This window comes from Diabrotica virgifera, chromosome 4 (assembly GCF_917563875.1).
Source record: "Diabrotica virgifera virgifera chromosome 4, PGI_DIABVI_V3a".
NCBI classification, from domain to species: Eukaryota; Metazoa; Arthropoda; class Insecta; order Coleoptera; family Chrysomelidae; genus Diabrotica; species Diabrotica virgifera.
Genome location: NC_065446.1, coordinates 159,840,190 through 159,855,110, shown reverse-complemented (window position 1 = coordinate 159,855,110; position 14,921 = coordinate 159,840,190). Strand labels below are relative to the sequence as shown.

At 30.8% G+C, this 14,921-nt stretch overlaps 1 protein-coding gene across 2 annotated transcripts in view; it reads left to right on the top strand.

Annotated features, from left to right (window-relative positions):
- Window positions 1–13,467, top strand: part of LOC126883199 (putative glycerol kinase 5) — an 83,793-nt gene extending 70,326 nt beyond the window's left edge. For both annotated transcript variants that reach the window (XM_050648451.1, XM_050648452.1), the window contains exons 9-11: window positions 4,107–4,270; window positions 12,774–12,907; window positions 12,976–13,467. In XM_050648451.1, the coding sequence (XP_050504408.1) occupies window positions 4,107–4,270; window positions 12,774–12,907; window positions 12,976–13,151 (474 nt within the window). In that variant the 3' untranslated portion in view covers window positions 13,152–13,467. The remainder of the gene's footprint in view (window positions 1–4,106; window positions 4,271–12,773; window positions 12,908–12,975) is intronic.
- The last annotated feature ends 1,454 nt before the right edge of the window (window positions 13,468–14,921 follow it).

The following is a 14,921-nucleotide window of genomic DNA, read 5'->3' as shown; positions in this document are numbered from 1 at the left end:
TAAAATAGATTTTTGAGCAAATTCGTCGATTATTTCATCATTTTTAAGCTCATAAAAAGTTTCTGTATCTATAGCCATTAGCATAAAATGTTTCCAAGTGATCTTGTGTTAAACTACTTCTTAACCGATTTTTTATGTATTTCAACGTTGAAAAGCTTCTTTCGCAAGATACTTGTGTCCGTGAAAGAGTTAGTAAATGCTTATATGCCATTTGAATTTGGATAAGCACACTGATATAAGTTGTACTTATACAAAACAGCATAACAGCAAGCCATACAATCTTTACACACGGTGGTGAAGTTTTCACGATATCAACAATATTGTCATTTGTTATTTCGTATTCATTATCACTTAAATTAATAATATCATCCTTCATATTTTCTGTAGACTGAAAATATATTCATCATTAACTCGATCTTCTATAATTTCAGTATTTTCCAAAATCCTATTTTTTTAATACAATCCATTTATCAGCAAAATCCACGAATTCTTCTCTAATTGCAGTCGCAGATATAGTAGGATAAAAATTTCTTAATTTTTCAGTATTTAAATGATTTAAATCCCGTTAAAGGCGCTAGAGGTAGAGTGCTTATATCATCATCAAACGATTTGTCTTGATCAAATCGTTTTTCGATAGGTACTTCCAATAATTAGGTAAAACATGTGTAAGACGTTTGTTCATTTTTTATTCTGCAGAGTATATACATGTTTGATGGAAATTGGAAAATTATAAAAAATATACTTGTATGTATGAAAATAAATATTATCTGTAGCAAACTATTTATGTAGGTATATAGAGTCTTATTCATTTATTTAAATCCTATTTTACAATTAAAAAAAATTTAAATTTTTTGAAATGTTTTATTAATACTATTAGCAAAATTAACATTCGATTAGAAATAAAAAAAATATTTTTTTGTAACATCTAAAATTTTTTGTGAAAAAAACCTATTTGACCGGCCTTAAGAGGCCGCGGCCTCTCGGTGATTGCACCGATTCATTTATATGGCCAGCACGCCACTGGTGACCACTATCTAGTTGTAGCCAGGACCAGCTTGGAAGTGCGACAAGAATTAATAACGAAAGAGACCAAGAAAACAAGTAAAGCTCATGATACACCTACTATAGAAGTAATCAGGTCACATAAGCTAGCAGACAAGGAGACAGCAAACAAGTTTAAAAACTACGTTAATAACTACCTAACAGAGCACGCTGAACATGACGGTGACTTAGACCAAACTTGGCAAATACTGAAAGAAGCACTCCTAAACGGTGGTAAACAAGTATGCGGGATAACAAGAAATAACAGAAGCAAAAAGTGTACAAACTGGTGGAACAATGAAATAAAAGCAGAAGTGAAGTCTAAGAAGATAGCTTGGAAAAATTATTTAAGGAACGAAACCGCAGACAACTACCAAATATACAAACTGAAAAGAATCAAAGTCAAAGATATGGTACTAGCAGCGAAACGGAAAAGTTGGGAAGAATTCGGAAACAAGATGGAAGAAGACTACCACTCTAACGAAAAGTTATTCTTTAAAACCCTGAAGAATTTAAGAATCGAAAAGGCTCCACAAACACCAAAGCAAATAAGGGACAAAGAAGGACACGTACTTCATGACAATGACCACATCCTAGAGAGATGGAAGCAATATTTCGAGGATCTACTGAATATCCAAAACGATGTAGACATTATCACAGAAGAACCAGAAGAGGTAGAGCAGGAAGACCAAATTCAAGACGAAATAACTATAGCGGAAATAAAGGAAATCATACAAAAGCTTAAGAAAGGTAAAGCGGCTGGATTTGATAAAATCACCGCGGAAATGCTTAAAAACATGGGCGACAAGGGCATTTAACTGCTAACAAAAGTGTGTAATAGGGCATGGAGTGAGAGCCAAATACCAAAAGATTGGGAAGTGGGAGTTATTCTACCCATTTTCAAAAAAGGTGACAGACGCGAATGTAGCAACTACAGAGGAATAACACTACTGAGCATCCCATCCAAAGTATATGAGAGAATACTAGAAAAACGTCTTTTACAAGAAGTTGATTCTAAAATGGAACAATCACAGAGTGGATTTAGAAAAGGCAGAAGCATCCAAGATCACATTTTTACTATCAAGAAATTAATACAAAATGCACGGAACTCAAGCACCGAGTTATACCAAGCCTTTATAGACTTAGAAAAAGCATTTGATAGTACTCCAAGGAAGGTGAGTGACATATGTTTAAAAAAGAAAGGTGTGAAAATCAAACTCAGGCAAGCCATTATGAGTATATATAGACATACAAGGAACAGAATCAGAACCGATAATATGGAATCCGAAGAGTTCATAGTAAATGAAGGTCTACGTCAAGGAGGAGTCCTAGGCCCCATACTGTTTAACATTGTCTTGGATGACATAATTAAAGAAACTAGAGCAGAAACGGTAAAGTTATATGCCGGACATAGAAATTTAGAAGCAGTGTGGATCTCAGAGTGTGCATACGCAGACGATCTAGTGATATTTGGGAAAAATGAAGAAGCACTCAATCGAAATTTACAAGTATGGAACGCTGCACTAATTAAACGAAATCTGAGAATCAATAATGAGAAGACGAAAGTAATGGTATGTGGAAAAAGTAGAAAACAAACGAAGATAACAATTAACGGAAATACACTTGAACAGGTCGATACTTACAAATACTTGGGAGTACAAATAGAGAGCAGAGGAACTGAAGAAACTGAAATAAGTTCCAGAATAGAAAGTGCTGCTCGGATGTACCACGCAATCAAAAGTACGTTTCTGTCAAAAAAAGAAGTATCCCAAAAAGCCAAAGTGTCCATATACAAGACGGTGTTTGTGCCGATTTTAACTTTTGGTAGTGAAAGTTGGACGCTTACTGATAAGTTAAAATCGAAAATACAGAGCATAGAAATGAAATTTCTTAGAAGAATAATGGGTATAACCAGGTTAGACAGGATTAGAAATGAGGCAGTCAGAGAACATCTTAAGGTCCAACCAATTATAACAAAAATTGAAGAGGCTCAATTGAGATGGTATGGACACATGGTTAGAATGAACCAAGAAAGACCAGTTAAAAAAGTATGGGAAGCCAGAAGACAAACCAAGAGACCAAGGGGCAGGCCAATGAAGACATGGGATGATAATGTAACCTCAATCCTAGAAACACGAGGAATCAGCAAAGAACAAGCAAGAAACCAAGCAAAGAATAAGAAGCAATGGAGAAAAGTTGTGCATGCAACTAACTAAAGACATTACACCCGACACCTTAGGGTAAATGGGTTTAGGATTATATATATTAAGGAGAAAAGTTATTAAAAATTAATAATTAAAATTAGCAATTAAAAAATAGTAATTGAAGCGTGTCGCCACAGGTGTATAGGAACATCGCGCGAGGCAGCGGGTAAGCATTGAACACGCGCTTGATTAAAAATTTAAAAAAAGTAAGGTTTAAATTAATATTATTATGAACTATAATGCTTCAGGATTTTGATAATGGATATTCGAAGAATATTTGTGACATTTGGAAACATAAAAACTTTCCTTTTTTCATATTGATTTTCAGAGTTGAAAATGGCCATTTTTACGTTTTTTCATAACTTAAATCGTTTATAACTCGAAAACGGCGCATTTTAGAGAAACATTAGAAGAAATCTTTTTTGTTAAGAATGATCCAAAACCCCCAAAAAAACTTTGTCCGTGGCGAAAAGACCGATTTTTGCAATTTGTTTAAAAAATTGTTTAAACAATTTTTTACGCACTTTTGGACCTGGCAACATGCAAATTAGTTAAAAGGGATTCTGTTTTAATAATATTGTGGAAAAAACCGAATCGGAATATTTTTCCTAGGGGATGCGCAGTGGCTTCCTGGACTAGGAGAGACTAGCTCGAAAGAGATTTAAGACCAACAGGCACTAGACCACCAAGGATACCTACCGTTTAAAAGATGGCGTGATAGCTGGCATTCAATGTTACACATAGGTAGCACAAATCTATAGACTTAAGATTGAACAAGAACAGGCCTATGGACTAATATAAGAAGTATTTTAAGTAGAAATCTGTAAATTTCATCGATTTATTTTTTCCAATATTCTTTAGCCTCCGATTAACGACGAGAAAGCCGGTACAGGATTTATAGGTATTAAACCTGTTACAAAAAAAGAACATCTAGTTCGAGCTGTTCTTGAGAGTATTGTATACCAAATAGTCAAAACTGTGGATTTCTTAAAGACTGAAAGGGTAGCAGACTATTCATCAATCAAGTAAGTATATTCTTAATAATTATTTTAAAAGTACTAAATAAAAATGTAAAAATAATCTGTTCCTTCAATTTATGTAATTAATTCTTGAATGAAAAATTTTTTTCAAAGAGATCCCCAAAATAACTATTTTTTTTAATTATAAAAACATTTTTATTTTGTAATTAATATCGCTGTATAAACAGAAAGCATCTAAAGAACAACATTAAAGGTGGTGTTCAGTATGACCACCTTATCTTTGGAAACAGAAATCCATTCTGAACGAATATGCATCTAAAAAACCACAAGGAAGAATTTCCCGTAGCTGGTTGTATACCATTAATTATAAGTAAATTTAATGAAAAATATTTCTCTTAGTAAAAGGTATATTTATTAAAAAAAACTTAAAAAGATTACAAATATCACAGAACGTGTTCGCTCTCTAAAAAGAGCATCATCAGTGTTACAAGCTTAACATGCTGAGCCACCCAAAAGTACAAAGGTTAAAACCCTTTAAAAGTTTACTAACTGTCTTACATAGTAAAATAAATTATGAAATCTAAAGGATGGATATGATCCCTATGGATAAGGCCCTGAAAGTTGCCTTTCATCTTTCTCAATGTGAAGACTAGGAAAGGTTAAAAAAATTAGGATTGGTGTTAAATATTTTTAACATTGTGTCACAGAACTCCATTCTGCGATGTGGATCGTCTTCATTCAGTCCCTGTAAAAATTGTGCTTTAAAGGGATGCCATTTTTCTTTTTTTTTTTTTTTAATATTTACGAACAGTTGTTTGACTGATTTGCTGTTCTGTTGCAATTATTCTACTAGCCTTTTGAGGATACTCATTGTTATTGCTTCTTCTGGAATACCAGGGTGGCCACTTTTTAGGAGTTTTCACACATGTCCACTTTCCTCAAATTTTTGAATAATTTTAGATACAGTCTCACGTTCTATAGACGTTCTGTCTTCATACTTATTATTAAATATTTCAGATACCTCTTCGTGTGTTCGTGTCCTAAATAATGTCGCAAGTAGAACATAGTAAAATTTCATAATTTTTGGTGTCACCTGTCGCCACATCTTTTTAGTTAAAAATTTCAAATTTTTGACGCTCTGTTAAATGTAAAATGTACCATTGTATTTTAGTCTGATCTTTATCGCTGTTAAACCCATTTTCAAAAACTATCACAACGTCTCTGCTGACAGTAAATCACGCCGTACCTACTGACAATAAAACCTACTCAATTTATCGAAATGAAACCGATACTCATACAAAAGCAGAAATGACTTCTTCAAATACCAAATGGCCCATTTTATTTTGTCTTTATGTTAATATCAACGGTTATAATAAAAATGTTTTTACTGATTTCTGCATATTAATGGTCAATATTAACCGTTAAGAGTAAACAGTAGCGCGTCATCAATATTTTTGTTTTTCGAAAGTTCTGCGAACTTTCAACAGTGAGGCAACAGTGCGTCGAAATAAAAGAAAAAAAAAAGGAATTGTACCATAAATACCTAAGCACAAAAGATCCACAGGACCTCCGGAAATATAGAGAGAAGAACAGAGAAGTTAGTGCTATTACAACGAAAGAAAAAAATGAACAATGGAAAAAGTCACGTAGAATATGGGAGGAACAAGGAGCTCAGAAGCCCGGAAAATTATTGGAAAATAAAACTGGAAAATTAAAACAGGAACGAGAAAATTTTTATACAATACATACAGAACGACGAGTGGGAGAACCACTATAAAAATCTATTAAGAGGATGGGTACGTATTTTCGGCTGCAATGCTATTCAAATGGGGATTAATTTTTTTCGAATCCTGAGAAAACTAATAAGTATTTTTGAAAAATTTAAACGCAGAATGAAAGATTACGTTATTAGTGAGGGCCGAAAGTCCCTGAGAACTTCTATAATCTTTATTTTAATAAGTTACAGAAGTGAAAACTAAGAAAAAATTTAGTGTGATTTTTAATTTCAAATATCTCATTCAAAATAAACTTTTTATTTATTCCAAGGGACTTTCGGCCCTCGGTAATAATTTAGTCTTTCATTCTGCGTTTAAATTTTATAAAAGTATATATTAGTTTTTTCAGGATTCGAAAAAAATGTGACACCATGTCCGTGGTAATATTTTCCAAATCTATCTTTGTCTTACAACGCACTTAGTCGAATAGAATATTGTCAGCATATTGTCAGTCAGACATTGACAATCAGTGACAATTTTAAATATTTGACATGGCATCGGGAATATTTTGAGTTGTTGATTAAATAATATTGATAATTATAGTGTGTTTGATAAATAATTGATTTAAGACGTGAACTTAATAAAAAGTTATTTATTGTGTATTATTTGTGGAAGATCCAAACAGAGAATACATCAGGATAATATATTCTGTGATCCAAGTATTTTGTTGTTAAAGTTGTTCAAAATTGTAAGCGTTCCATAGTAACAATATATTATTAAAAAATCACTTTAACACTTTTCCTCTTTTCTCGATTGAGTATTAGTTTTTGTTGTACATATAAATTATTACAATCACTGAATACATAGTGAAAAAATTATCACATTTATTAACTGAATTAATAATTTGCAATTATACAAATAACAGTTATCCAAGAACATTCAAAAGCCATCTCTTTAAGTTAATGATGACATTTTCAAGTAGAATGACATTCTAGTAATGTTTACATATCCATACCAGTGTGAATTTTACTACACGTAATTTGCCGTGTAAAGACAGAAAAAGTAGGGATAGCCGTAAAATATTTGCGAATTATGTACCCATGGCCTTAATAGAAAGACCAGAATTCAGCATTGATGGAGACGAACAAAAATCAATGATCATAGAGGAAGAAAAAATAGTCATAACAGACAAAGAGATGAAACAAGCAATAAATTCCACGCAAAAATGGTCCATGACTGGACTAAAAATAAAATTTATAGAAAAATTCGGTATTTAAAAAGCAATAATTTACATTAAATATAATTGAAAGAAAGGCATATGTTGATATTATTGCCAGGTTTGCCATGTTTTATTTATGTTAATATAAACCAAAACAGCTCAATAGATGAATTTATAATAATAATAATAACGTTATACATTATATCATCTTTTAATAATTCTACATAATATACAGTCGGAAAAATGGAAGAATAGGGCTTTTCATCGATTGTCATTTGTTTCGAGCTTCTGTCATGTGTCACATAATATTAATATATCTACGCCATACGTCTTTGGTATGTATCATTGGTATATAGCAATAACGTATGACGTAGATATATTAAAATTATGTGACACATGACAGAAGCTCGAAACAAATGACTGTGAATGAAAAGCCCTATACCCATGAACGATCACATCAATCACTGATTTTGTATTTGCTGTCTTTTTCTGTAAATAACAAACGTTTGTTATAGGAAATGACAGCAAATGCAAAATAAGTGATTTATGTGATTGTTCATGGGTATAGAGCTTTTCATCGATTGTCATTTGTTTCGAGCTTTTGTCATGTGTCACATAATGTTAATATATCTACGGCATACGTCTTTGGTTTGTATCATTGCTATATGCAAATAACGTATGACGTAGATATATTAATATTATGTGCCACATGACAGAAGCTCAAAACAAATGACTGTAAATGAAAAGCCCTATTCTTTCATTTTTCCAAATGTATCTTCTCTACTACTCTGACAATAGGACTAATCTGTGCAAAGATGTCAACGTCAAACTTTAAAGTAAATTTTAAAATAACATCACAATGTAGAACATACAGTGGTTGGTTGTATGACATTAAACAAAGAAGTATACTAAATTTCAATAAGACATGCAGTGCATGTAAACAATGATTTTAGTTGTTAAAGGTGTATATTATTAAAATCACTTGATAACTTTTTCTCTTTTCTAGATTAGTTTTTGTTGTATAGTATATAAATTATTATAATCACTGAATACATAGATACTGAAAACATAATCCCATTAATTAAATTAATGAATAATTTACACGATTATAACTTCCAAGTAACTGTTATCCAAAAATATTCAAAAACTTAACGGAATAGCCATCTCGTTCGTTGCCGATGATGACATCGCTGTCAACTGATGTTTACATCTAAATCTAGTGCATAGCTTATGCGAATAAACTGTAGTATACTACGTTATACTTTTTTTTTTAATGGAATATATATGCTACGGGTAAAGTTGGTAAACGGGTAATTCTAGGATTACCGGGTAAAGTGCGAAGTACTCGCAGGATTTGGCAAAATAAACACAAATGTAAAGCTGCTGGAAATATGTCTAACTCCAAACGCCACAACAGCTTGTCTTGTTTTAACAAATAGATAATAATTTTTATTTCTGCAGTATTTATAGTTTTACTTTCCTTACTTTTGTAAAATGCGTTTTTTCTTCTTAAATTAAGATATCTTTCAAACAGTTACGTCCTTGTCATTACTATGGTTCGTTTTTTAAATAGGAGGAGTAACAAAAGAAGACTGCTTTACACAGGGTAAACATATTTTAGACGGCAATTTTCAAATCATCGAAATTTTTGACAAGACATTATTTTAAATGTAAAAAAGTTATAAAGAAAGTAAATGTAAAGAAGACATTATTTTAAATGTAAAGAATGTAAGAAGTTATACTTCTTTAGGCGCGATTGGGAAAAATGTTGAGAGTGAATTTTTATAAAAACGACAGTATGAAGTAAAGTGAAATGAAGTGTGAAAAAAATATATTGGTGTTTTTAGTAAATATATTTATTATAATTTTTGTGTCTTTGGATTTGCTTTCGTTGGGAATAGGATAATTAGTATTAAAATATGATGAAAAGAAAATTGAAACTTTGTGTAGAAAATCTGACGTTTTATAGATTTTCTACAATTTATCAAGAGAAAAGCGATTGCGGGAAGACTACATTTCATAAAAAATGACGTATTATTAACGTTATTTTTAATTTTTGGCATTATTGTAAGTATTAAAATTAGTTTAATATTTAAACAAAAATACAATTACACTGTTTAAAATATATTTATTTTGTTGAAATCATAATTCCTAAGTAATTTATAAATCAAGTATAACTTCTTACGTGCGTGCAAAGTACATAGATACACTCTTTTTTATAGCTTAGATCTAATTAGTTGGTAACGTGAATTACATTTAAAGGGAAATAAGGATAATCAATAATACACAAAGATACTTAAGAAATTAGGATTTACTGGTCGTGTTTACCAAAAACAAATTTTAATAATAATTTTAACTTGTTTCTCAGCAAGGGACAAGTGACCCAATTTGTGCTGCCGTTTTTTCGTCGGTGACATTCCAGTTCTTTTACCCGTACTCGTGCTTGGCAAGGCATTAATACTACTTAATGCAACGTGCAAAATATAAACAATATACAATATAACAATATATACAATTATAGGTATAAAAAGAATAATTTCCAATAGAAATGTCAAGAAAACTCACGAAAAGATCAAAAATATTAAGGCCATCGGTACATAATTCGCAAATATTTTACGGCTATTCCTACTTTTTCTGTCTTTACACGGCAAATTACGTGTAGTAAAATTCTACTTGAAAATGTCATCATTAACTTAAAGAGATGGATTTTGAATGTTCTTGGATAACTGTTATTTGTATATTTGCAAATTATTAATTCAGTTAATAAATGTGATAATTTTTTCACTAATTATGTATTCAGTGATTGTAATAATTTATATGTGCAACAAAAACTAATACTCAATCGAGAAAAGAGGAAAAGTAGTAAAGTGATTTCTTAATAATATATTGTTACTATGGAACGCTTACAATTTTGAACATCTTTAACAACAATATACTTGGATCACAGAATATATTATCCTGATGTATTCTCTGCTTGGATCTTCCACAAATAATACACAATAAATAACTTTTTATTAAGTTCATGTCTTAAATCAATTATTTATCAAATGCACTACAGGGTGTTAGTAAATAAGTATGAAACATTTTAAGGGCTAATTCTACATGAAAAAATAATGCCGGTTTGCTCTATAAACATATGTCCGCAAATGCTTCGTTTCCGAGATACGGGGTGTTGAAATTTTTATTTCAAACTGCCAATTTATTGATTGCTCTAAGACCAGTTGAGCTATGAAAATGAAATTTGGTGAGTTTTAGAAGGTAGTTATTTCGCATTTTTTGACATACAATTAAGAATTTTGTATTCATCATTGGCGCGCCTACGGGTAATGGTCTGAATTTTTTGAAAGAAAAAAATAGTACGCCACTATTTTTAAATTCCACGTCTAATTTATGATAAAAAATCTTTCTTGCCTTTTTTTCATATGGTGCACCGTTTTTATGCAGAAAAATAAAACATCTTGACGCATATTTTTCATTTTTTATACATTATCAAGAAATATCCAATATAATAATATTAAACTGGAACAATAACAGAAAATATTACTAATAAGATTTTAACTAGGTGCAGAGCTACAACAAATGTTAAAAATGACCTCCTTTAGAGGTTACAGAAGAATTTTATATTCATCATTGGCGCGCGTACGGGCAATGGTCTGAATTTTTTAAAAGAAAAATAGTACGCCACTGATATATGTCAAATTAAAAATAATTTTTGAATTGCTGGTTTAATTTACGACAAAAATTTTTCCTGCCTTTTTTTCATATGCGGCGCAGTTTTTTTGCAAAAAATAAAACATCTAACGTTTACAAAGTATTTGAACTAAATTTCTAGTTTCTATGCATATATGGAAACTACCTCAAATACTTTGTAAGCGTTAAGATGTTTTATTTTTTTGTATAAAAACGGCGCCTTGTATGAAAAAAAGGCAAGAAAGATTTTTTGTCGTAAATTGAACGAGGAATTCAAAAATGAGTTTTAGTTTGACATATCTCAGTGGTGTACTATTTTTTTCTTAAAAAAATTCAGACCATTACCCGTACGCGCGCCAATGATGAATATAAAATTCTTCTGTAACCTTTAAAGAAGGTCATTTTTAACATTTGTTGTAGCTCTGCACCTAGTTAAAATCTTATTAGTAATATTTTCTGTTATTGTTCCAGTTTAGTATTATTATATTGGATATTTCTTGATAATGTATTAAAAATGAAAAATACGCGTCAATTTGTTTTATTTTCTACATAAAAACGGTGCCCCCATATGAAAAAAGGCAAGAAAGATTTTTTTATCACAAATTGGACGTGGAATTTAAAAAATAATTTTTAATTCGAAATATCTCAGTGGCGTACTATTTTTTTCTTTCAAAAAATTCAGACCATTACCCGTAGGCGCGCCAATGATGAATACAAAATTCTTAATTGTATGTCAAAAAATGCCTTCTAAAACTCACCAAATTTCATTTTCATAGCTCAACTGGTCTTAGAGCAATAAATAAATTGGCAGTTTGAAATAAAAATTTCAACACCCCGTATCTCGGAAACGAAGCATTTGCGGACATATGTTAATAGAGCAAACCGGCATTATTTTTTCATGTCAAATTAGCTCTTAAAATTTTTCATACTTATTTACTAACACCCTGTATATCAATATTATTTAATCAACAACTCAAAATATTCCCGTACCATGTCAAATATTTAAAATTGTCACTGATTGTCACTGTCTGACTGACAATATGCTGACAATATTCTATTCAACTGAGTGCGTTGTAAGACAAAGATAGATTTGGAAAATATTACCACGGGCATTGTGTTCATTTTTTTCGAATCCTGAAAAGCCAATAAATATTTTTGAAAAATTTAAACGCAGAATGAAAGACTAAATTATTACCGAGGGCCGAAAGTCCCTTAGAATAAATAAAAAGTTTATTTTGAATGAGATATTATTTGATATTAAAAATCACACTAAATTTTCTCTTAGTTTTTCACCCCCGTGACTTATTAAAATAAACATTATAGAAGTTCTCAGGGACTTTCGGCCCTCGCTAATAACGTAATCTTTCATTCTGCGTTTAAATTTTTCAAAAATACTTATTAGTTTTCTCAGGATTCGAAAAAAATGAATCCCCATTTGAATAGCATTGCAGCCGAAAATACGTACCCATCCCCTTAACACGGTAAAAATCGATAAATCAATAGTTGTCAATAATGACACTTCACACAAACTTAAAAATTTTACAGATATTGCTTGTGGGTGAATCCGGCTTTATTTTGACCAATCAGCAGGCTTTATTTTTCGCTCGTTCATTTAAATCGCTCTTTCTATTTAAAAAATGGACCATAGTATACCCAACTAAGCATTTAACCAAGAGGCAGCAGGTAGAATGTGTTTTACTCGTGTAAAGCCCGAAATTTTAACTACGTATTTAAATTACATTTCGGACTTACTATCGGATATTACGATACCTTGCGACTACTTCGCACTTTACTTGGGTATCCTAGAATTACCCGTTTACCTAACTTTACTTGTAACATATGTTTAATATATTATATAGTTTATAACCCTAGCAGATATGTTTTTGTGCAGTTTTTTATTCTTATAAATATGTTATTATTTTAGAGTTGATGGAGGCTTGTCTAACAATGATTTTATATGTCAATTATTAGCTGATCTTACTGGTCTGTGTATACTTCGGTTGTACACTCCAGATATAGCTGTAATGGGAGTAGCATTCGTCGCTGGGATGTCTTGTGGTATGAATTGGTTTACATTATAATATATGAGTTTTATTTGTATAAAGTTATTTCGTTTCGTTTTGTAGGATTTTGGAAAGGAAAAGAAGAATTCAAACAATACTGTGATATTTCAAAATCATTCGAACCGTCAAGAGATGCAAACTATATTACGAAGTGTCGTAATACATACAGAAATTGGTTGTTGGCTGTGGATAGATTTAAATCGTGGTATCAAATAGATAAATTTAATCCTATGGAATAGTAAAATCTAGGAGGATTGTTATAAATTCTGTAATACTCGATTGTAAATAAATATAATAGTATTTGCACGAAATCCGTCCTGGTTTGTTTTTGTATTCAAATATGAAAAATAGTTTTGACAAAACCTATTATGAAACGTTTTTCAAGTAAAACTGATTATTTTAAATATCTCATTTTTTTTTCACAAAAAAATATTTAGTATTATTTAATACATATATGTACACACCACACTTTATATATTTTTACTTTTTTATCCATACCTATTTGTTGTTTGTTATTTGTTGATGTAAATAATTTAAATAAATGGGTAAATTATACTAGTAGTTTCTTTTAAACAGTGATATATGAGTGCTTATGATATCTGTTATTTTTTGGATATCTTAGAAGTAAACTGAGTTAATGGAAAACTATAGGAATAATAACACAAATGCTAAAAAGATATTCATTGATCTTGAGAAACCACATGATAGGATTCGTCGAGTGGTTCCATGGTGGGCTCTCAATAGGAGAATGGAGTAACCGTGGGAGAAATGTATCAGGGAGTAACAACTAGTAATGAACAGGTGTGGAAGAGAATGATTAATCTCATGTTAAAGTAGGTGTGTAGAATGGAAACACCAATAGCGATAAAGGTATTTATTGATAGAACCGACACTAGGGTATTTGTACCCCGGGAGAACTGTTGAACACTGACTCGTTACCGGAACGCGTTTAGTTGAAGACTGATGAAGACTATTTGAATGTACATCTTGACAGCTTGAAGTGATTCTTGAGAATGATTCTAAATGTGTATTCTTTCTCAGCGGTGGCACTTAGTATTGGTGTCAAGCCACGCGCTGAGTATATTTACAAATATTGAGAACAAAGAAATATATTTGATCATCAAATTAAATAATGCAATTGCCCGAATTATTGTTTACAGTTTACAATTCGTGAACTAAATTAGAGACCCGTACATGTAATTATACAATAACAAATTGGTTCATGTCATATACGGAGTGATAAAAATATAGTGTTCAATATCGAATATGAATAATGAATGTTTGATATTGGACATGCTGCGGACGGCCAAGTAAGTACTGCCCGACGAAATAAGTAATAACGAATGTAGTCAGTGTTCAAAGTTTACAATAATCATGATACATTAGTTTACAAAGATAGGTTAATATAATGTGTGATGTAAAGACACTAGTCTTTGAACAAATAATAATTTTCCAACTGCAACACCTTAGGTAATAAATCAAGGTTAAATCTGAATCAGAATTTAAATCAAAACATTCAAATAAAAGTTTATAAAGGTATTGAGTGGGATATGTTTCAATATGTTAGTTAAGAATAATATTATTATTGTATTCTCTTATTATTATAATCGTAGTATTAGTTAGGTATTTTATTATTAATGTTATAGAATTGTACTACGAGCTCTCTGTCTATAATTATATGTAGATATTTTTAATTGTAGTTTATTTCATCCAAACAAACTTGAATGGAATTTGCAGAATATGTTTTCTGTTACTCGTTTTATATTACATCATATTACATGTGTAATGAAAATAAAGTCGTGTTTTCTAACGATAAATATTTTGAAATACGTAAAGTTATTAGATTTTATTATTAGAGTATTTAATTTCTTCTAATTATAGCATTGTATGTGTGTGTTTAAGTATTAATTATATTGGTCACCTTTTCGTCTTAAATTCTTCTATGACCATAATCGAATTATTAGTTTATCAACCCTGTAGTTGTGTACAAGAGCTGTATAAGTTTTGTA